This window comes from Corythoichthys intestinalis, chromosome 13 (assembly GCF_030265065.1).
Source record: "Corythoichthys intestinalis isolate RoL2023-P3 chromosome 13, ASM3026506v1, whole genome shotgun sequence".
In the NCBI taxonomy this organism is placed as follows: Eukaryota; Metazoa; Chordata; class Actinopteri; order Syngnathiformes; family Syngnathidae; genus Corythoichthys; species Corythoichthys intestinalis.
Window position 1 is genome coordinate 14,519,603 of NC_080407.1, and position 24,930 is coordinate 14,544,532.

Here is a 24,930-nt window from a genome sequence, read left to right on the forward strand (position 1 = left end):
TGCTGCTGGTCCCCAAAAAATTCTAATATCCCTCACCTTCGAAGGGGGCGGAGGAAGCGGCATGTTGACTTCCTGTTGGGGCTGTGAGTGCGTGTGTGTTGGGGGGACAAGTCATCAGGAGTGGTGGTTAAAGTCATTTGACAATCCTTACAATTCATAATGATATTGACAGGACCCGGAGCCGATTAATAGGGGCTTCTGTCGTTACAAATTCTTGTCAATAAATGCTTAAATCCCTGAATTCTTTATAGATATGGATGTAAAAGATTCTCGATTCTTGGTTAAAAGCAAAAAAAAAAAAAAAGGTGCAGGTAGCATTTATTTTACATAAATATGTCGAAGTACGGTGCTAGTCTGTCAGTCAATGTGCCAGCCGCCATATGTAGACAAATTAAATTCTTGTGAATAAATTCTTAAATTCCTGAACATTTTTCTAGATATGGACGTAAAACAGTCTATTCTTGGTTAAAGGCAAAAAAAAAAAAAAAACCCAGAACGTGCAGTTAGCGTTTATTTTATGTAAATATGTCGAAGTACAATGATAGTCTATTTGTGAAAGTAGCTAGCAGCCGCCAGATGCAAACAGAGCTTTTCGAGGGAAAAGTGTGAAAAAATGCTTAAATTCCTGAATTCTTTATAGATATACATGTAAAACAGTCTTGATTCTTGATTAAAAGCAAAAAACCGTGCGGTAAAGATTTATTTTACGTAAATATGTCAAAGTATAATGCTAGTCTATCAGTCAATGTGGGGGCCGCCATGTGTTTGAGTTTTTCCAGTGAAAATTCTTATGAATAAATGCTTAAATCCCTGAATTCTTAAAAGTATAAATGTAAAAGTCTCAATTCTTGATGAAAAGCAAAAGAAAACGTCCAGTTAGCACTTATTTTACATAAATATTGCAAACTATAATGCTAGTCAGTAAGCAAATTAGCGGCCGCCATATGTAAACAAAGAGCTTTTGTCATTGAAAATTCTTGTCAATAAATGCTTAAATCCCTGAACTCTTTATAGATATGGACGTAAAACAGTCTCTCTTCTTGGTTAAAAGTAACCAAAATGTGCAGTTACCATTTATCTTACGTAAATAATCCGAAGTATAATGCCAATGCTGTAGCGGCTAATTTCTCCCACTGATTTGACTGATTTCTTTCAAAATGTTTCAAAATGCATGCATGGTACGGAAAATATATGAATTACCTTGAATCCTCAAACAAATCACTCCTGAGACAATCCTTCCTGTTTGTATGCGGTACAGCATTTGTACTTTTTCAACATAAATCCGGCGTTGGATCGCTGCGTGTGTTGCTGCGACCGACTGCGAATAACTGAAGCGGATTGTGGGATGGCCCCCTACTTTAAGGCGTGGCGCAGTGAAGGTCGAATCTAACCTGTGAATATCATGATGAAGTCTTGGACAATCAAACATGCGTTTGAGAGGGAAAAAATGGACAGGCACATTCAGCAAGTGAAAAGGGGTAAATGGTGACGGTAATAATTAGAGCTGGGAATCTTTGGGCACCTAACGAATCGATTACGATTCAGAGGCTCCGATTCGGTTATAAAACGATTATTGATGCACACCCCCCTCTTTTTTTTTTTTTTTTTTTTTTTTAAATGTTTTGTACATTAGTTCCAAAATTGTTCAAAAATCCTCTCAGGCTAAACCAAACTACTATGTCAGTATCAAGTTAACATATAACAGTATACATATATACAAAAATAACAGTAAATAAAATACTCCAGTCCCCATTCTGTATCAGCAGCTTCAAACTACATTCAATTAATTTAATGTTATGAATCAACTGTTACAGTTGTTAAAATTGCTCCCGTTATTCCATAATTTCCTTTCAGTCTACTTTTGACATGTCAAAGTTTTAAAACTGTTTCATCATTTAAAGATAAATTCAAGACAAGATTTTGCCGATTTAAGAGTATTTTAGATAAAAAGTTAATTAGATTCGCTACAACAGAGCCTTCTAGAGAAGTCTACTGCTTTAAGATGGCAGCTGTTTACTAACGCCGGCAAGTCCGTCATTTCGCATCTCTGTTCAGTAATACATGTTCTAACACCGCTGTCGTCTGTCATTTTGCATCTAGTTCCACATATACAGTTGTGGTCAAAAGTTTACATACACTTGTGAAGAACATAATGTCATGGCTCTCTTGAGTTTCCAGTTATTTCTACAACTCTGATTTTTCTCTGATAGAGTGATGGGAACAGATACTTCTTTGTCACAAAACACAATCATGAAGTTTTTTTTTTTTATGACTTTATTATGGGTGAACAGAAAAAAGTGATCAAATCTGCTGCGTCAAAAATATACATACAGCAGCGCTAATATTTGGTAACGTCCCTTGGCCATTTTCACTTCAATTAGGCGCTTTTGGTAGCCATTCACAAGCTTCTGGCAAGCTTCTGATTGAATCTTTGACCACTCCTCTTGACAGAATTGGTGCAGTTCAGTTAAATTTGATGGCTTTCTGACATGGACTTGTTTCTTCAGCATTGTCCACAAGTTCTCAATGGGGTTTAAGTCAGGACTTTGGGAAGGCCATTCGAAAACCTTAATTCTAGTCTGATTTAGCCATTCCATTACCACTTTTGATGTGTGTTTGGGGTCATTGTCCTGTTGGAACACCCAACTGCGCCCAAGACCCAATCTTCGGGCTGATGACGTTAGGTTATCTTGAAGAATTTGAAGGTACTCCTCCTTCTTCATTATCCCATTTACTCTCTGTAAAGCACCAGTTCCATTGGCAGCAAAACAGCCCCACAGCATAATACTACCACCACCGTGCTTGACAGTAGGCATGGTGTTCTTGGGGTTAAAGAACACCTCACCTTTTCTCCTCCAAACATATTGCTGGGCATTGTGGCCAAACAACTCGATTTTTGTTTCGTCTGACCACAGAACTTTCCTCCAGAAGGTCTTATCTTTGTCCATGTGATCAGCAGCAAACTTCAGTCGAGCCTTAAGGCGCCGCTTTTGGAGCAAGGGCTTCCTTCTTGCATGGCAGCCTCTCAGTCCATGGAGATGCAAAACACGCTTGACTCTGGACACTGACACCTGTGTTCCAGCAGCATCTAATTCTTGGCAGATCTGCTTTTTGGGGATTCTCGGTTGAATCTTCACCCTCCTGACCAATTTTCTCTCAGCAGCAGGTGATAGCTTGCGTTTTCTTCCTGATCGTGGCCGTGACAAAACAGTGCCATGCACTTTATACTTACAAACAATTGTTTGCACTGTTGCTCTTGGGACCTGCAGCTGCTTTGAAATGGCTCCAAGTGACTTTCCTGACATGTTCAAGTCAATGATTCGCTTTTTCAGATCCATGTATGTATATTTTTGACCCAGCAGATTTGATCACTTTTTCTGTTAACCCATAATAAAGTCATAAAAGAACCAAACTTCATGAATGTTTTTTGTGACAAAGAAGTATCTGTTCCAATTACTCTATCGGAGAAAAATCAGAGTTGTAGAAATAACTGGAAACTCAAGAGAGCCATGACATTGTGTTCTTCACAAGTGTATGTACACTTTTGACCACAACTGTATATGATATCTACTGTAGCCGTTTGTTTGTAGCAACTAGCAACCGGGCGTTGTTTGTAGCGGCTGTCGGCCGCAGTCAGGTATGATTTTTTTTTTTATCTAGTGGCATGAGTTGAACATGATATTTACTCTCGGTCCGTTCCTCATTGCGTCCCAAAGACCGCGCTGACTGTGTTTTACTTCCGCTTTACCTGGTATAATTCAAATCGGAATTTGAAAGTTTGTGAATCGTTCTCGAATCTTCCACGGCCGAATTGCGAATGATCTAAGAATCGGAAATTTCGCACGCCTCTACCTCTAGTAATAATCGTAGGGTCAATTCTATTCTTACAACATATGGGAAGACAATCTAAATTACTTCTATAACTGACGACATTATTTAATTGCTTTAAAGTTTGTGGGGACAATTTGAGCATCCTGAAAAGTTAGTAGTGTTATGTCCCTACTGTCCCTATGCAAACCTACGCTCTTGCATGAGTGACTCAGTGGCAAATGAGTAAAAAGTACTTCACAAAACTGTCACTGGCGTCACCGTTTGCGGTTCTTGTCATCCTTCTGCTGTGGATTTCAATGAATTTAACGCAAGTAGACACCGTGTCTATTTGCTGGACACAGCCCATCTCATTAACATCTCCCGGGGAAAATAAATGTCTCCGGTGTTGTGTACTAATCTGAGCGTGTTTCCTGTTTGGATAAGCGCTCATGGGTAAAATTAGCCGCTGGTTGATTCGGGCACACGTTGATAAACAAGCAGAAGAATGGCTTGACGGACAAAGGAGATTGTTGCAAATATTTGAATGTGGAAGACAAAGTTATCCCAGGAAGATGATAAAAGAGTTTTTTTTTGTTGTTTTTTTTGCCTACCCACTTGATGACATTTTTCCATTATGAGAGAAAGAATGCAATCTGGAGGGGAGGAAAAAAACTAAAAGCCCTGTGGAGAGAAGTAATGTTCCGCTTATAAACATCTAAAGTGCGCTCGCGCTCCTTCTTTGAGTTCTTACAAACAATGCATAGCTCGTCTTAAAATGGCTGACGACATGTTTAAATTCAATTTTCCTCGAAGGCGTCACTTTAGGAAGCAATCTGAGCCACTTGACTTAAAGGTCATTGTAGCCAAGATGTATTTTTTGGGGGGCAAAAATGGGTTTGTTTTGGAACATTTTGTACATTTGTCACTTGTAAAAGGAACAACAGTGTTGAGTCAAGATTTGCAAAGAAGCGTGCAGAAAAGCATGACAGTTGTCATGGAAACTAAGCAGTGTGTTGGTGAAATATACAGGTAGAAGGGCAAGAACACATTTATGTATGAACTGCTCGACAATCTACCCACAATTACAAAACAAAATTAAAAGTACGTGGCATTATTTTTAATTTGAATAAAAACTCATTGGCTGCCATTCAAGGCTACTTATAAACTATCTAAATCAGGGGTGGCCATTACGTCGATCGCGATCGACCAGTCGATCGCAACGCTAGTGTGGGTAGCTCGCAGCATCCCCCCCAAAAAAAAAAAAAATTTTTTTTTTTTTTTTTTTAATGTACATAGTTAATTATGTTATGTGAGCAAACATAATTTACCGTCCATTTTTTATTTATATTTTTTTAAATGTACACAGTTATTTGTGTTTTGTGTTCACAAAGCATAATTACTGTAAGTGTACATTTAAATTTTTTTCTTTTTTTTAGTTCACCCTCCTCTCTTAAGGTAGATCGCGGGAGGTTGTCTCATTTAAAAGTAGATCTTGGAGCAAAAAACTTTGAGCACCCCTGATCTAAATTATTAAAATTGTTAAATTAAAAAAAATACAAATTATATTTAAAGTAAACATTTTTAAGTTATTTTATTTCCAAATTACTGCAATCATCATAATATATTTCGATTACAGTACGTATAGTTTAAATAAAATGGAGCCTTATAGAGTGCTTGTTTGACTGAAAATAATTTAAAAAGCCATTAGAGTTATTGTGTAATTAGAATTAAAACTTAATCTTAAGAATTTAAAATGGAAAAAATAAAAATTGATTAGTTTACAGTATATTAAATGTTATGAAAATAAAATCCAATACAAAAACTTGAATATTATAAAACAAGATTATAGAACAAAACGATGAAACAGACAGTAGTATGAAAAAGTATTTAAACCTCTTGGAATTTCTCACATTTCTGCATAAAATCATCAAATGTGATCTTACCTTTGTCAAAATCACACAGATGAAAAAACAGCTTACTTTAAAACAGACCAAACATTTATAAGTTTTTATTTTTAATGAGGATAGTATGCAAAGAATGACAGAAGGGGGTAAAAATAAGTAAGTTAACCATCACATTTATTATTTTGTGGCCCTCCCCTTTGGCAGCAAAATCTTCGACCAGACGCTTCCTGTAGCTGCAGATCAGTCTGGCACATCGATCAGGACTAATCTTGGTCCATTGTTCTCTAAAAAACTGCTGTAGTTCAGTCATTCCTGGGATGTCTGGCATGAATCGCTGTCTTTAGGTCATGCCACACCATCTCAATAGGGTTCAAGTCTGGACTTTGACTTGGCCACTCCAGAATGTGTATTTTGCTCTTCCGAAACCATTCTGAAGTTGATTTACTTCTGTGTTTTGGATCATTGTGTTGTTGCAGCACCCATCCTCTTTTTAGCTTCGTCTGACAGACGGCCTCAGGTTTTCCTGCAAAACATCCTGATAAATTTTTGAATTCATTCTTCTATTCCAAGCTGTCCAGCCCCTGAGGCAGCAAAACAGCCCCGAATCATGATGCTGATGTTGGTGAGCTGTTCCATTTTTCCTCCACACTTGACGTTATGTGTTACTCCCAAACAATTCAACTTTGGTTTCATCAGTCCACAAAATATTTTGCCAAAAACTTCTGTGGAGTGTCCAAGTGCCTTTTTGCAAACATTAAACGAGCAACAATGTTTTTTTAGACAGGAGTGGCTTCCTCCGGGGAGTCCTCTCACGAACACAATTCTCGGCCGTAGTTTTACATACAGTGGATGTGTGCACAGAGATATTGGACTGTGCCAGTGATTTCTGTAAGTCTTGAGCAGACGCTCTCAGGTTGTTTTTTAACTCACTGAGTATTCTGCGCTGAACGCTTGGCGTCATCTTTGGTGGACGGCCATTCCTTCGGAGAGAAGCTGTGGTGCCAAACTCTCTACATTTGGAGACAACTTTGACTGTTGATTGATGACATCCAGACTTTTAGAGATGGGTTTTTATCCTTTTCCAGCTTTATACAAATCAACAATCCTTGATCGCAGGCCTTCAGACAGCTCTTTTGACCGAGCCATGATGCACATCAGACAATGCTTCTCATCAAGACAATTCTTACCAGGTGTGAGCAGCTTTAAACCACTCATCAGTGATTGGGCACACACCTGACTTAAATTGTTTGGTAAAAATGGGTTTCAATTGCTCTTTAGGTCTTCTTAGGCAAAGGTTTCACTTATTCCCCCCACCCCCTTATGTCATTGCTTGCATGCTATCCTCATTAAAATATGAAAAACTCTAAATGTTTGGGTGGTTTTAGTTAAAGCAGCCACTGTTTTTACATCTGTGTGATTTTGACAACGATCAGATCATATTTAATGGTGATTTTATGCGGAAATGTGAGAAATTCCAAAAGGTTTAGATACTTTTAATAACACTAATAAAAAAAAAAAAAAAAAAACTTTCTAGTCTCATTAGGGAACAACCAGTTCCTTTATTTTATACATTTTAACTAGTTCATTTTTTTATTTATATGTATGTATTTTTAAAAATTCAAATAACTCAAAATAGTCACCCTTTAAAAGATTTAAAAAACACTTTTTATATTCACAATATGATTTGACTTCTGTCGCTGCCATTGGCAGCCAATGTGCGAAAAAAAAAAAAAAAAATTTAGTTGCATCTACTTTGTCCCCTAACAAATCATGTGTTGGTTGCTAAGAAACTAGATGATATATTGTCCTGTTGCGATGGGATGATGATGCAGTGTCAGGGTTGTTGGGTCAGCGCGAAACAGGGGAACGCGTGCGTCAACGGATTACACATCGGGCACCGCGCGTTAAGCAGACCTCGGTGAAGGCAAACCATCCCAAAAGGATGGGACATAGACTTCATAATTATATTGACGGGTCAAATTCGGCATACACTGCGCCACACCGTCAAGTAGGGGGCCACCCCACAATCCGCTGCAGTTATTCGCAGTTGGTCACAGCGACACATGCAGTGATCCAACGCCGGATTTAGGATGAAAAGTACGGAAACTGTACCGCATACAAACAGGAAGGTTTGTCTCAGGAGTGATTTGTTTGAGGATTCAAGGTAATTATTATATTTGTTTTCATAAGGCCGCTACATTTTCTGACTAGCATCATAGTTTTCAATATTTACGTAAAAAAATACTAACTGCGTTTTTTTTGTGCTTTTAAACAAAAATCGAGCCTGTTTTACGTCCATGTCTATAAAAAAAAAAATCAGGGATTTAAGCATTTATTCACTAGAATTTTCACCCGAAAAGCTGTTTTCATAAGGCGGCCGCTACATTTTCCAGCTGACTAGTATCATAGTTATCCATACTTAGTAGGGTTGTTCCGATCATGTTTTTTTGCTCCCGATCCAATCCAGATCGTTTTAGTTTGAGTATCTGCCTATCCCGATATTTCCCGATCCAACTGCTTTTTTTTGCTCCCGATTCAATTCCAATCATTCCCGATAATTTTTACCGATCATATACATTTTGGCAATGCATTAAGAAAAAAATGAATAAAACTCGGACGAATACATACATTCAACATACAGTACATAAGTACAGTATTTGTTTATTATGACAATAAATCCTCAAGATGGTATTTACATTATTAACATTCTTTCTGTGAGAGGGATCCATGGATAGAAAGACTTGTGACTTTGTATATTGTGACTAAATATTGTCATCTAGTGTATTTGTTGAGCTTTCAGTAAATGATACTGTAGCCATGCCTAAATGCATGATGGGAAGTGGAACCATGACTGTGCATAGTGCTACCAATTGATATATCTTCTCTGCGTTGGGAAATAATATAAGGTGTTAAGAAAAAGATCATTTGCTACCTTGCTTCCTCACATTGCTTCCCATGATATTTCTAATCGTAGGGAGAGGGATTGTAAGGCTTTAGCCAATTAAAAAAAGGCTCCAAAGGCTGCCAAAATTCACTCTACTCATTTTACACTGCCTTTTATCTCTCTATTTAGGTAAAACGGCGCCATTACAGATTAAGCGCAACAATGCGTGGGTGGGTCATGCAGCGCATGCATTAATTGCGTTAAATATTTTAACATGATACATTTTTTAAAAAATTAATTACCGCCGTTATCGGGATAAATTTGATAAACCTACCTTAAGACTCTGGATGAGTGTAACATATTATGTTTGTAACGTTAAATACAATGAGAAAACGATTTAATTTAAAAAAAAAATGTATATATATATGTATATTAAAAAAAGGCATGGCCGATATTTTTTTTTGCCGATTCCGATACTTTGAAAATGACGTGATCGGACCCGATCGATCGTGATGACATCTCTAATAGTTAGGTAAAAAATTTTAACTACACATAATTTTTTTTGCTTTCAACCAAGAATCGAGACCGTTTTACGTCCATGTCTATAAAGAATTCAGGGATTTAAGCATTTATTCACAAGAATTTTCACCAGAAGAGCTCTGTTTTCATAAGGCGGCCGCTACATTTTCTGACTAGCATCATAGTTTCCAATATTTACGTAAAATAAATGCTAAGTGCACGTTTTTGTTGTTGTTTTTTTTTGCTTTTAACCAAGAATCGAGGCTGTTTTACGATTATGTCTATAAAGAATTCAGGTATTTAGGCATTTATTCACAAGAATTTTCAACAGAAAAGCTCTGTTTTAATTTGGTGGCCGCTACATTTTCCAACTGACTAGCATCATAGTTAGCCATACTTAGGTAAAGAATTTTAACTACACATATTTTTTTTTTTTTTGCTTTCAACCAAGAATCGAGACCGTTTTACGTCCATGGCTATAAAGAATTCAGGGATTTAAGCATTTATTCACAAGAATTTTCACCAGAAGAGCTCTGTTTTCATTAGGCGGCCGTTACATTTTCAAACTGACTAACATCATAGTTTGCAATATTTACTTAAAATAAATGCTAACTGCACGTTTTTTTTTTTTGCTTTTAACCAAGAATCGAGACCATTTACGTTCATGTCTATACAGAATTCAGGGATTTAAGCATTTATTCACAATAATTTTCATAAGGCGGCCGCTACATTTTCAAACTGACTAACATAGTTTGCAATATTTACGTAAAATAAATGCTAAATGTACATTTTTTTTTGTTGCTTTTAACCAAGAATAGAGACTGTTCTACGTCTATATAAAGAATTCAGGGATTTACGCATTTATTCACAAGAATTTTCAACTGAAAAAGCTCTTCGCTTCGTGTGATTCCACTCGGTCAGTTTAATCGGCCCCGCGGCCCATGTCCCGTCAATATATTATAAAGTCTATGGATGGGAATCGAAAAATTCAGACGGTGTTTACAGGAAGGTAGCAGATTAGCATCGGGCTGGTATGTCAGGAAACAAGTGTAACCAATTTCCGTGCCATTGACGATGATAGACGTCCAATCCATTTGAATTGAGAGACCTGGCCAGACCCTCCCAGTTCAAATGGATTAGACGTCCATCGCCATCATTGGTAATAAAATATGTTAATCCCCTCGTTTTGATGCCGCGACATATTTACGAGCAAATATATTTACCTCTACAACACATCTTGAGCAGGTTTGAAATTCACGCCAGCGCTCATAAAACTAATTTTTTTTCCACTCTCGGGATGTTAAACAGACTTTACGAAAAGCCGATTGACCGTAAATGGTAAAAACATTCCCAAAAGTGCACGCAGGTGTTGTAAAAGTTCTGACTTTTAATAACAGAAGTGCGGCTGTCAGGAAGGAAAGTACAGAAATACTGGGGGGAAAAAATGTACACACACACGTGAGCACCACACCCGATTCATGCCACATTTACAGAAGAATACACCAAAAGTACCACGTGACACTGACAAATGTCCTCGCACATGGAGCGAGGTTCCTTTTTTATGTAATCAATTTTTTTGTTAAGTCTCTGCGGCTGCATATTTAATCAGAGCTTCACTTTGACACACTGGAAAATAAAAAGCGAGTATTGCCTCCGCCGTGTTTGAAAAGGTCGCCAAATCGCTCATCCGAGTCATCATCTCATGAGAATGATTTCCATTAGTTGCCATGACAGTGATTTATTAGCAGTCATTACTTCATGATTCTTCATGAAGAATTGTCGGTTTAATCTGTCGTAGGTGATAACACTGAGGAACAACGAAAATTATTATGCAAAGTTGGATTTTTATGATGATTAAAACTGAAATTGGCGTGCCATTTTCAACATTGCCAAAAGTGATGTGAAATGGATGGATATTACCGTAATATTCGGACAAGAGGCTGCTACTTATTTCCCTCATTTTGAATCCTGCGGCTAATAATGCAGTGCGGCTTATTTGTTGATTTATTTGGGTTAATAGTAATACTTTATTAAGACTGCCAGAAGACACTCACAATTATGATTCTTTGGGGGGGGGGGGGGGGGGCAGTCAGCATCTGCTGCCACCAGCTGTCAACACTGTTGTCGTCCATCATGCATTGCAGCACTACAGATATAAATAACAATCAAAATTCATGTTCTGTGCTAATTATTTCTACTTTGTAATTATTTCTTACTTACTGTTACCGTTCTAGTTGTTTCATTAATGGCTATTTATGGAATTTGGGAACACTATTTGACAGTGGCGCCATAAGACAGTCATAAGACCGTCATAATTATGACATTACATTATCCTGAGATAAGGGGTGGCGCATGTGACCTCGGGGAATATAGTTTTTTTGTCATACTTGAATAATGTATCATTTTCAAAGTGTACGCAGTATTTTTGAACAAAACAAGAGCACACAGCAAAGAGCACTGGAGATATGACGCGCTAAGACGAGGAAATATGACTAAGCGTATGTAGCGTTTGGCTTTTAATACAGTGGGAGACTAGAAAAGACCAGTCTATGTCTAAAAATGTTTGCAACGGACAACAGGAAGCCATGTCAAACGAGATATCACTTATGAACATTAGACCCCACTCAGATTGATAAGCCACTTGATTTTTGTTCAGCCAAGATGTGCCGAATATTGCCAACAATCGTCCCGCTGTTTCGCAGTGTTACATCAGTAAACCAGCGAACACTGTTAGCATCATATAAGGTGGCATACCAAGTTGCTCAGTGCAAAATAGCAAAAATAAAGACTGTCCCACTGTCCAATGACACTGTTGTTTTTGTTCGGTTATTTTTTGTTTTTATGGTTAAATGGTTATTTAAATTTATTAGTATTTACTGAATGATTTTATTAAAATTTATTTTTCACTATTATCAAAAATGTACCGTACACAATGTATGTACACAATATTATTCAGAGGTATACCTATATTAATAATTTATAGGCAAATGATACAAATTACAGTGGCGGCAGAGAGTTGTGTGTGTGTGGGGGGGGCAAAACATTTACATCTTCCTGGGGGGGGGGGCGTAACAGAAAATAATTGAGAAGAACTGTTTTACATCCATTCAAAATGGAGATAATTTGCCAGATGACACAAAATGACATCTGTCACAAGCATTCATTAATGCTCATGGCAGTGTCATGTCATAATTATGATGGTCTTATGGCGCCACTGTCAAATAAAATGTTACCAAATTCCATAAATAGCCATTAATGAAACAACTAGAATAGTAACGGAAGAAATAATTAGCACAGAACATGAATTTTGATTGTTATTTACATCTGTAGGAGGCATGTTGGTCGACAACAGTGTTGACAGCTGGTGGCAGCAGAGGTTGACTGACTCCCCCCAGAGAACAGTGATGGCCAAATGAAGCATCTTGAAGCAATGACGCGTTGCAGCCAATTGGTTCAAAGCTTTATGGTGGTTAATTTGGACCTATGACAGTCGTATGATGCCGCTGTCACAGAAAGTGTTACCGTTTGATATCTTTTGGTGTAAATATCCCGTAACGCAGTGAGGACAGCTGCGGCTTATAGTCCAGTGCATTATCTATGAACAAATGCCATTTTTGTGTCAAATTTTGTGGGTGGCGGCTTATAATCAGGTGCGCCTTATAGTGCGAAAATGAAGGTATGTTGATATAGATATAATTTGTCATAACAAATGTTTTATTCCCTCAATTTTAAATTACTGCATACTTTATTTAATTAATTGCCATCATGGCTTGGTCAGACATAATTTATTGCCTGCCATTGACAGTGATGGACGCCCAATCCAGTTGAAGCGGGAGAGAACATATTGCAGATTATCGGCACATTTATTCTTCTCCTAGATAACAATCACGACATTTTAGTACCGTATCGATCAGGGGTGCTGAGGTGCTGCAGCCCCTCCTGGTGTTGGAGAAAAAGTTTTGGTAGGTTTTTTTTGTGGGGTGGCGGTAAAAATAAAACATTGAAACAATAGTGTATTTAATTTTGGGAATTAAATATAAATAGACTTCACCATCAGTTGACTTGGCAGCTCCTACAGACATTGCACCACAGCTTCCCGTAGGAGGCCGGGCCAGGCAGAGCGTCGTGAATCTTTCCCTTCAATAAACACACACTGCATTCAAACGCCGGATTTGGGTGGAAAAGAACGAAAGTTTTACTGCATACAAGCAGGCAGGAGTGTCTCAAGAATGATTTGGTCAAGGATTCACCATGCATGCACTTTGAAACGTTGTGAATACAATAAATGGGAAAAAAAAATTAGCCGAACTTTAGCTTGAAATATTTACGTAAAATGAATGATAACTGCCTGTTTTTTTTTTTGGTTTTACCAATTTGCTTTTAACCATGAATCTAGATTGTTTTACGTTGAAATCTATAGAAATTCTGGGATTTACGCATGTATTAGAAGAACTTTCAATTTAAAAACTTCTTTATTTTGTGACAGCTGCCACGTTGGATTAGACAATAGCGTAACTTTAGCTTGAAATTATTTATGTAAAATGAAAGAAAACTGCCTGTTTTTTTTAGTTTGTTTGTTTTTAACTAGGGCTGTCAAAATTAGCGCGTTAACGGGCGGTAATTAATTTTTTAAAATTAATCACATTAAGATATTTGACGCAATTAACGCACATGCCCCGCTCAAACAGATTAAAATGACAGCACAGGGTCATATGCACTTGTTACTTGTGTTTTTTGGAGTTTTGTCGCCCTCTGCTGGCGCTTGAGTGCAACTGATTTCATGGGTTCAGCACCATGAAAATTGTGTAATTATTGACGTCAACAATGGCGAGCTACTAGTTTACTTTTTGATCGAAAATTTTACAAATTTTATTAAAATGAAAACATTAAGAGGGCTTTTAATATAAAATTGGTAACACTTTATAATAACTATCCGTTTTACTAATTAATAGATCATTAGTAAACTGTTGATAAATGATTTATTGTTGATTTGTGAAGTATTAACAGTTTGTTAGCATTTACAGGGTGATCTTAACCCGAAACACAGTTTGTGTAGAAACCTTTCAAGTTTTTGTGTGTAATGTTTGGCATTTCTATATTTTCAGGTTAAGAAATGCCGTTCACTTCAAAAGAAAAGGCATTTTTATAAGGCATTTTGCAGGCAGCGCTCATGTTGCACATTTATGAAAATCTGCCATAAAACCAACAAATATTTCCACTTATCTTTGTATATTTAACCAATAAAACTTATGACCTTCAACATAAAGTGTACATAGTTTTGCTAAGATCCATCAACTAGCATGGGCATTTAGAATGGGGTCAATCATATTGGAACACCCTGTAAATGCTTAACAAACTGTTGACAAATACTTCACAAATCAACAATAAATCATTTATCAACAGTTTACAAATTATCTAGTAAAACGGATAGTTATTATAAAGTGTTACCATAAAATTTCTATAACTTGTACTAACATTTATCTTTTAAAAAGTACAAGTCTTTCTATCCGTGGATCGCTTTAACAGAATGTTATTGTTAATGCCATCTTGTTGATTTATTGTTATAATAAACAAATACAGTACTTATGTACCGTAAGTTGAATGTATATATCCGTCTTGTCTCTTGTGTCTTATCTTTCCATTCCAACAATAATAACAATAATTTACAACAATAATTTACAGAAAGATGGCATATTTTACAGATGGTTTGAAATGCGATTAATTACGATTAATTAATTTTTAAGCTGTGATTGACTCGATTAAAAATTTTAATCGTTTGACAGCCCTACTTTTAACCAAGAATCTTGACTTTTAGGTTCATCTTTAAAGAAATTCCGGGATGTACGCATTTATAAGACTTTTCAACTTAAAAAGCTCTATATTTGTGATGGCCGCCATGTTGTATCCATACACAATAACGTAACTTTACATTCAAATGATCAGGTAATTTTCGGCAAAAAACTACCCTTTTTTGGCCCATAAAAAAAAATAGTAATTTAGACATTTCTGCGTCCGTACAAAACAAAAAATCGCATTTTACGTGTTTTATTTTATGTAACATTTAAATCTAAAAATAATAAGGGATAGCCTGCAAGACGTGTCGAGGCAATAGTAACATCAGAATCGAACCTAAAGTTGTGATTGTACATAGAAAAATGCAAATGTTACTTTTGTTGAGTAAAATTAAGATGATTCTGCATGCTTTCCTCAAGTACTGTTTCTGATGTAAAAATTGAATGATTTATGAGCTGTTGAAAGCACGCACTAAATTAAAAAAAAAAACCTAAGTCGCTATTTAGGGCAAAAACTTGATATGCAAAATATTGCTATTGATCCTGAAAGTATAGGTGATTATCTTTTTTGTGATTTTTGTGGATCTAGTGTAAAATTAGAGAATTTTATAGCCATTTTTAGTTAAAAAAAAAAAAAAAAAATCAAAATCGAGATTTCATTCTGGAACAACTTTCAATTTTTCATGTCGCTGCTCATGGAGACTCATATATGCCTAAGAGAGATGCCTGTTTTGCTTTTAGGTTGCTAGCGGCTACGGTTTTGAAAATATCTGAATTTTAAGTTTTTAAAAATAGGCCCCCTACGGATCGGCCTCGAGCCCCATGTCTCTTCAACTGATAGTGAAGACGATGAAATATATATGTTGACTGGGTCACCTTGAATAAGGCGCAATTTGTGAAAAAGGGGCTTTAAACCAAGCTTACCTTTTAGTCTTCAAATGTGTTTGTGTGGCATTGTGTTGTATCAGCACTAGTACCGAAGCGTATTAAAACATGAAATAAAGGTGTCTACATAATCAAATCTGACATAATGGAGAAAAATCTGATTTTGTAGTCTGCACCTAAACTTAAAATTGTGTTCCCCAGTGTCATCTATGACTTTTTTTTTTTTTTTAAATCAATTTCAAAACATTCAAACAAAGAAATCACATCAATAAGCACTGCCAGCGAGCAAAATATAAGCACAGTCCAGATTTTTTTTTTGGTCATTTCTCGCTCGTCTCTCAGCGCTTAAAAGTTATTTTCTGCACTACACTGCATAACTTGAGGTAGTTTCCAAACGCTGTCCCAATTACGATCCGCTCCCAAGCCGACAAATGAGCCAATTGTTCTGTATTACTCAAGTTGCAGATTTTCGGATATGTTGTATATGTTGCACATTCTTAACTCGTTGGCCGCCAATGACAACGCTAGAAGCCCAATTCAAACGGCCGACGAGTTAAAGTGCGATAATGGCTTTTTTTCGCATTGCAGTTTAACACACAGAAAAGACGAGGGGTTGCAAAATACTAATTTGGTCCCTTTGACAGTGCATAAGGCCAAGAAATGACAATAAATGCAGTATTTTGCCACTGCTGTGTATTATTTACATTTTTTTTTTTTTTAACCGAATAACAATTATTGCAAACGAGGGCTTTTTTTTTTTGGTGGTTGTATTATTGTTCACCACGCATTCACCCAAATCTGTACATCTTCATGCAGTTTACAAACATAAAAATACATCAGTTTCAACAATACTTTTATAACGGGGGTCGAAATACTTGAACTACAAATTGCAGGAGGACGGAAGACGGCATTTGTTTGGAGACATTTTTCGCCTGGCTTGAAAAAGCACTTTGGGTCACTCATTCGCTGCCAGTCTACAGTATTCAGACTTAATACTGTGGTAGTTGATAAAAACAGCTTTAAATTAAATTGAAGTCAATTTTGTTTTAATTGCCATCTCGTGGCGCGCACATGTAATTATAAATTGTTTTGATTAAATAGTTGGTGAACCATAGACTTCATAATGGTCTTGACGGGTCAGATCGGTCATGCACTGCTATGCTATTCACGAAAACCCGCAAGCAATGATCTAACGCCGGATTTCTGTTGAAAAAGTGCAAAAGCTGCACCGCATGCAAACAGGAAGGATTGTCTCAGGAGTGATTTGTTCAAGGATTTAAGGTAATTATTTTTCGTACCATGCATGCATCTTGAAACATTTTGAAAAAAAATCAATGGGCGGAATTAGCCGCTACTGCATTGGCATCATAGTTGGCAATATTTACGTAAAATAAATGCTAACTGCACGTTTTTTTTTTTTTTGCATTCAACCAAGAATTGAGACAGTTTTACGTCCATATCTATAAAGAATTCGGGGATTTAAGCTTTTATTCACGTGAATTTTTACCGGAAAAGTTCTGTTTACATAAGGCGGCCGCTAGCTGCATTAACTAACAGACTAGCATTGTACCGCGACATATTCACGTGAAATAAATGCAAACTGCACGTTTTTTTTTTTGTTTGCTTTTAACCAAAAATCGAGACTGTTTTACATCCATATTGAAGGCGATAGTACCTTTTCTCGTAGGCACCGTACAACTGTTTGTATTACTCTAACATACCAAATGCAAAATAAATAGCACTTATACCATAGTTTAAGGAAAACAAGCAGAATATAGGGCATAAGAGATAAACAATGCATTCTTATCACCGAAGTGCAGCGCGTGCGTCATACAACTGACTGAGCAAGACTGACGCACCAACTCTTGCAATCAGTCATCCCGTACAGTCCAGAACAAATGGCGGGACGCTCTGTCTCAACATAAGGACACCTGATATCCAATTCATAAGACTCCTAGAGCCCTTTTGACGCTGACGTGATAAAATATACAATCCTTGTTGCCCTGACAACAGTAACTCCCAAATCCTCCTGTACAATCCACAGACAATAAACCCAAACACGCCGTTTTTCCTGCCCACGGCTTGCCCCGCGAGAGCATTCAAATGACTGAATGTTTAACTAATCAGTGTCATTTTTCTCGGGAACCTTTTGTTGACTTCTGATATGGTGACCTTAGAACAAGTTTGCCTTCTCGCCTGAGTGTGTATGTTTCGCCTTTCTGTTGATTGCTGTCGACCCGTATAAACTGTCAACTTGTTCTCGGTGAGCCGCCTTTACACCTTTCAAAATGGAGTCTGTTCAAAGGGTTAAGACTTAGGTGAACATGCTGATTTTGGCCTTCTGGCCGGACTGCCTGGGTCCTGCCGGCCCGGCTCGTTGGACGTGCGCCAGCGCGGGTCCGGCAGTTCGGCTGGCGTTATTCCGGCGGTCTGGCTGGAAAACCAATTTCCGCGCGTTCACCTTAGTCTTAAGCCTTTTTACTAGGAGTGGGAACCTGCTGGTACCTCATGATACGATACGATTTGCGATACAAAGCTCACGATAACGATCTGGCGATATGGCGATACAACGATTATCGATACACTGGTCAGGAAATCATTCTAGGATATTCTACAAACAACTAATGAACAGAAAAACAAGCTTCTAGTGTGAATTGGAATTGGTTTATCACTAGTAAACGTCCAATCCATTTGAACTGGGAGGGTGGCAGCGAATGAACGAATGTTCATTCGCTGCCACCCTCCCACTTCGAACGGATTGAACGTCTACGGCTGTCAGTGGCTGTCAATGCCAGGCAATTAGGTAATTTTGGGCCATTTAACGTCTCAATGGAACAAGGTGATGATGCTGGAACTTTTGTTTGGTGCCGTTCCAGTGAGATTTACAAACATGATTGCCTGAAGAAGACATCAAAATTCCCTCAGTCCTTGACGATATGGGGCTGCATGTCTGGCAAAGGCACTGGGGAGATGGCTGTGGTTAAATCTTCAATAAATGCACAAGTTTACATTGAAATTTTAGTCAGCTTTCTTATCCCTTCAATTGAAAATATGAAATTTTCCAAGATGACAATGCATGCCACAGGGCTAAAACTGTTAAAGCATTCCTTGGAGAAAGACTCATCCAGTCAATGTCATGGCCTGCAAATAGCCCAGATCCCAGAAATGATATCTCGATTCTTGCCAGGAGCATATCGATAACCTTTTGGGATACAAAGTATCACGATACATCACCATTTCGATATTTTGTCACGCCCCTACTTTGTACTGACTCCATTTTGAAAGGTTTAAAGGTTCCTTTAATATACCAGATTTTTCTGACTATAAGTCGCAGTTTTTTTTCATAGTTTGGCTTGGGGTGCGACTTATACTCTGGAGCGACTTATGTGTGAAATTATTAACACATTATTATGTCATTTCACATAAAATTTTGGTGTTTTGGAGTGACACTGATGGTTTGGTAAACATGTTAGCATGTTGTTTATGCTATAGTTATCTGAATAACTCTTAATAGCTATGTTACGTTAACATACCGGCCATGTTCGCATTTCGTTGTTCATGCATCATGTAACATTATCATACCGTAACACTTATTCAGCATGTTGTTCTCTATTGTATTTTTATTTAAAATTGCCTTTCAAGATGACATATCTGTTCTATGTGTTGGATTTTATCAAGTAAATTTCCCCCAAAAATGCGACTTATACTCCGGTGCGACTTCTATATGTTTTTTTCCTCTTCGTTGGGCATTTTATGGCTGGTGCGACTTATTCTCAAATGCGACTTATAGTCCGAAAAACACGGTATATAAAGAATTCGGGGATTTAAGCATTTTTCACAAGAATTTTCACCGGAAAAGCTGTTTACATAAGGCGGACATTAGCTGCATTCACTAACAGACGAGCATTGGACTTCGACATATTTATGTAAAATAAATGCGAACTGCACGTTTTTTTTGCTTTCAACCAAGAATCGAGACTGTCTTACGTCCATATCTATAAAGAATTTAGGGATTTAAGCATTTATTCACAAGAATTTTCAATGAAAAAAGCCCTTTGTCTGCGATTCCACTCGGTCAGCTTTGACAGCCTCGCCAACAATGCAGGCCCCCTATTTATCTGCCCCGCATCCCGTCAATACATTATGAAGTCTATGGGTGAACACTGTTGATTTTTTTGTTGTTGACTGGATTGATGGCACATATTGCCATGACGATTCGACATTTCAAACATAAGCGCGCAAACACTGACAAATTATTAAATATCGAGCAGAAGCAGCGAGATTCTTGGAAGGCGTCACCACTTGAAAGGCTGAGCAAGGTGAGATCAGAGAGACAACAGTGAAGGATTAAAGATGGTTAACTATTTATAGGGCACTCATTGACTAAATGCCATGAAATTGAAAAATAAATCCAATTTATAGTGTGATTGAGGGGGTTATATCTTATGGGAATGCCTCACAATCATGTGACTTGAATTGAACATAAGTTTCCAGAAAGCGGCCCAAATTCAACAGGAACAGTAAATGCCTTAAAATCAAGGGGGAGTTTACAGCCTAGCAGATTAAAGAATCTCCATGCAATTTCTCTATGCAATTTAGTTTATTAATTCATAATTAGTACAGTGGTACCTCTACTTAAAAGGCAGCTGAAGAGCTTTTCGTCCTTGAGCGTTTTTGTCTGTTGAATTGTAACAAATGCATGATTCGCTGTCTCAAAACTTATATAAAAAAAAATTAAATGGAATTAACTGCGTAGTTTTTTAGTTACTGCCATAGCAACACCTTAGCAACGAGGGATGTGCCTCGTTGCCAGCTGCTAACTGATGACATCAATTCCTGAGGACCCTGCCAGCACAAATACGAAAATAAAGCACCACGCTATCCTCGCCATATATTGCAAACATTTTCTGGATTTTACTTGCGAGATTTGTCATGCCATCCCGATATGTAGCGATGAATTGCTCACACGAAGGCTTGAGACTATAAGTGGCTCGAAAAAAACTTCTGCAAAGATTTGGACTCCTTTTGTGAGAGTGAGGCAAAAGAACTCCCCGGCTCCTCGATCGGTTCTTTGTTTTCATCATTTCAGCGACGACAGCTTTGAAAACCTACAACAATACAGTCTTGGTTTTATAAAGATGTACGTAGACCCTTACTGGCTTTTCCAATTCTAAAATTTGATGCAATTCTGTTGATATACGAGGGCAAATCCACTTCAGAAGCCCTTTTAGAACGTCTCTACATACAGAAATTTCAGGTTAAGAAACGTTTCAAATGGAAAAATATTGCCTCTTGTTAAGCAAGATTTCAGGATAAGAAAGACAAAAATGGATTTTACTGAACGTAACATACTCAAAGCTGCTCAGACATTGGCTATTGCCTAGCAACTTCCTGGCATCCAATTGGCTAAGAGGGACCTCTACTGTATATTTGTGTGTATTCCAGCGTCCTCTTCATTCGCCCCTCATGTTCCGACAGCTTTACCTGAGCGTATTAACTTTTATTCTGGAAAGGATTAGGACATTTACACGGAAAACGAGTCTCTACATAATTTTCAGGTGAAGAAACTACTTCCAGAACCAACTAATTTCCTAAGTGGAGGTACCACTGTTCATAAAAAAAAAAAAAAAAAAAACACACACACGCACAATAATTAAAACCATAATAAAATTATATAATAATTTAGTGTATTTAATTTTTTTTTTTTTTTTTTTTTTTTAATATTACTATCATGCCCTATAAAAAAAATTGACATTGACTTTGATGGACGTCTAATCTGAACGAGGAGGGCCTAGCAACGAATGAACTGGATAAAAAAAAAAAAAAAAAACATTATAGATATATAGAAAGTATCTGAACCTTTTGAAATTTCTCACATTTCTGCATAAAATCATCAAATGTGATCTGATCTGATGAAAAAACTGTCTGCATTAACTAAAACCACCCAAACATTTTTAGGTTTTCATATTTTAATGACTATAGTATGCAAAAAAAAAATGACAGAACGGGGGGGGGGGGGGTGAACCATCACATTTAATATTTTGTGGCACCCCTTTGGTAGCAATAACTTCAACGAGATGCTTCCTGTATCTGCAGATCAGTCTGGCACATCGATCAGGACCAGTGTTGGGCACATTTTAAAAAAGTAATTATAGTTACTCACTACTTCTTCCAAAACGTAACTGAGTTAGTAACTGACTTACTCTATAGTAAAGGTAACTAGTTACCAGGGAAAGTAACTATTTCCGTTACTTTAAAAAGTTGTTGTATGTCAAAGAATTTGAAATTTTCTGAGCAGTATTCGAGTCAGTTGAATAGAGAAGAACACACAGGTAGTTGTGTTATAGAACCTTGTAATATCTATTGGACCTCACCACACAACAGATTTATCCTACACTTGAAGTGCAACAAAAATAAACAGATTGGAATTGCTTACCACAGATGTCAACAAAAGCTTTGCCCCGGAACATAAATTACACTTTACATGCACGTTCTTTCCTTTAATTTCGACCAATTTGAAATAGTGTTTATATCTCCACCTCGTAAAGGACAAATTTTCCTCTGAATGCTCTGCCATCATATCCCTCTGCATCTGTTTTGCGTGTGTGCGTTTGCCGCACGTGCTGTACCGGTTTGTGTGTGAAAACACCTGCTCTGAAGTTTGTTAAAAAAAAAAAAAAAAAAAAAATTATTAACAACAAATACAAATATACAATTCACATATAAACAACTGGCTCTGAAGTACGTGCGCTATTAGGCTCGAGCGTTAACGTCATTAGGCTCGAGCGTTTTCATCACAGAATGGAGGCTCACGTGAGATTTGACAACAACGCAGCCATATTGGAAGCAGGTCTGGCTCGCGGGACATTAAACTTTAACTTGCCAGAGACAAACTCGTTATTTAGGCGAAGAACAGATATTTGATCAAACTTAAGGATGTGAACATTGTTGGCCCTTACGAGCAAGCCGAAGACAAATGGTGTAATGATGTCGACGGGCTTCCACAATTACGCGAAATGGACATTCTGCTGTATTTATTGTTTGGTGTATGTTACTAAACTCATCAGCGATTCCGAAATTACAAATCGCTATAAGCTACGAACAGTTTTGCTGCGGATGGGTGCAGGACCTGCACATTATGACCGTATCAAACGGCAACTCCATCGTTCTTGCAAAGGTAGGCTATGTGTGTTCACTATTTTCATTGCCATGAACTTGAACGCACCCAAAGTCTTGGATGACAAAAAGAGCAGAGTAGACTTGCTACGGCTGGTAGTTTCTTGAATTTATTCAAAGTAACGCACCGCTTTCGACCGTCGGTAACGGTAACGGCGGAAAAAATAATTAGATTACCCCGTTACTGAAAAATGTTATGTAACGGCGTTATTTATAACGGCGTTATTCCCAACACTGATCAGGACTAATCTTGGCTCATTCTTCTCTCTACAAAACTTCTCTAGTTCAGTCAGATGACTGGGATGCCTGGCATGAATCGCTGTCTTTAGCTCATAGCATCTCAATGGGGTTCAAGTCTGGACTTTGACTTGGCCACTCCAGAACGTGTATTTTGTTCTTCTGAAACCATTCTGAAGTTGATTTACTTCTGTTTTTTGGGATCATTGTCTTGTTGCAGCATTCATCCTCTTTTTGGCTTCAACCGTCTGACAGACAGCCTCGTGTTGTCCTGCAAAACATCCTGATAAACTTTTGAATTCATTCTTCCATTAATGATTGTAAGTTGTCCAGGCCCTGAGGCAGCAAAACAGCCTCAAATCATGATGCTCCCTCCATCATGCTTCACGATGAGGATGAAATGTTGATGTTGGTGAGCTGCTCCATTTTTCCTCCACACGTGACGTTGTGTGTTACTCCCAAACAATTCAACTTTGGTTTCATCAGAACAAAATATTTTGCCAAAACTTCTGTGGAGTGTCCAAGTGCCTTTTTGCGAACATTAAACCAGCAACAATGTTTTATTTTAAGACAGCAGTGGCTTCATCTGTGAAGTCCTCCCATGAACACCATTCTTGGCCATAGTTTTACATATAGTTGATGTGTGCAGAGAGATATTGGGACTATGCCGGGGATTTCTGTAAGTCTTTAGCAGACACTCCGGTTCTTTTTTACCTCTCTGAGTATTCTGCGCTGAACTCCTGGCGTCATCTTTGGTGGACGGGCACTCCTTGGGAAAGAAGTAACGATGCCAAACTTTCTGCATTTGTAGACAACTTCTCTGACTGTTGATTGATGAACATCCAGACTATTAGATAAGTTTTTGTATTCCTTCCCAGCTTTACAAAAATCAACAATCCTTGATCGCAGGTCTTCAGACAGCTCTTTTGACCGAGCGATGATGCGCATCAGACAATGCTTCTCATCAACACAATTCTTACCATGTGTGTGTTTTATAGTGGGCAGGGAAGCTTTAAACCACGCATCAGTGATTGGGCACACACCTGACTTAAATTGTTTGGTAAAAATTGGTTTCAATTAATCTCTAAGTGTCCTTAGGCAGAGGTTTCACTGACTTCTGTCATTGTTTGCATGCTATCCATATTAAAATATGAAAACCGGTAAATGTTTGGGGTGTTTTACTTAAAGCAGACAGTTGTTTCATCTGTGTGGTTTTGACAAAGATCAGATCACATTTGATGGTGATTTTATGCAGAAATGTGAGAAATTCCAAAAGGTTCAGATACTTTTTCATACCAGTGTGTATATATATATATATATATATATATATATATATATAAAAGAATGCTCATTGCTCATGCGCTGCCAGTCCTCGTAGTTGTGCGATGTGAGCGTTAAATCAGGAAAAGGGAAAACATAAAAGGCAGAGAAAGGGAAAAGATTGCTTTGCTTTCAGGAAGACTGGTGATACAGCCTCATTCAGCCTTTCTCGTCGTGAAAGCCACCAAGTGACAGAAGATGACAAAGCAGTGGAAGATGAAGCTGGAAGATGGACCTCCCCACAGATTGACAGGAAGCAGGAAGAAGGAGGAGATGCTCAGTCAGAGAAGAGGCTGGCGAAGGACTGCCGGAGACTGCGGATAGTCTCCGCTTTGGCCTCGTCGTCGGTCACGTTGCCGCGCAAAGTCTCTGTGAAGGTGTTGGTCAGCGACTGCGATTTGCT

General features: G+C 37.8%; 1 protein-coding gene across 2 annotated transcripts in view; it reads right to left on the reverse strand.

Annotated features, from left to right (window-relative positions):
- Positions 1-24,930, reverse strand: part of LOC130928701 (synapsin-3-like) — a 383,502-nt gene that overhangs the window by 9,896 nt on the left and 348,676 nt on the right. Inside the window, exon 17 of one of the 2 annotated variants that reach the window (XM_057855416.1) lies at positions 18,544-24,928. The exons of the other annotated variant lie outside the window; for it this stretch is intronic. Coding sequence (XP_057711399.1) covers positions 24,805-24,928 — 124 coding nt within the window. The 3' untranslated portion in view covers positions 18,544-24,804. Of the gene's footprint in view, positions 1-18,543; positions 24,929-24,930 lie in introns of those variants that run through there. 2 annotated transcript variants of the gene reach the window in all.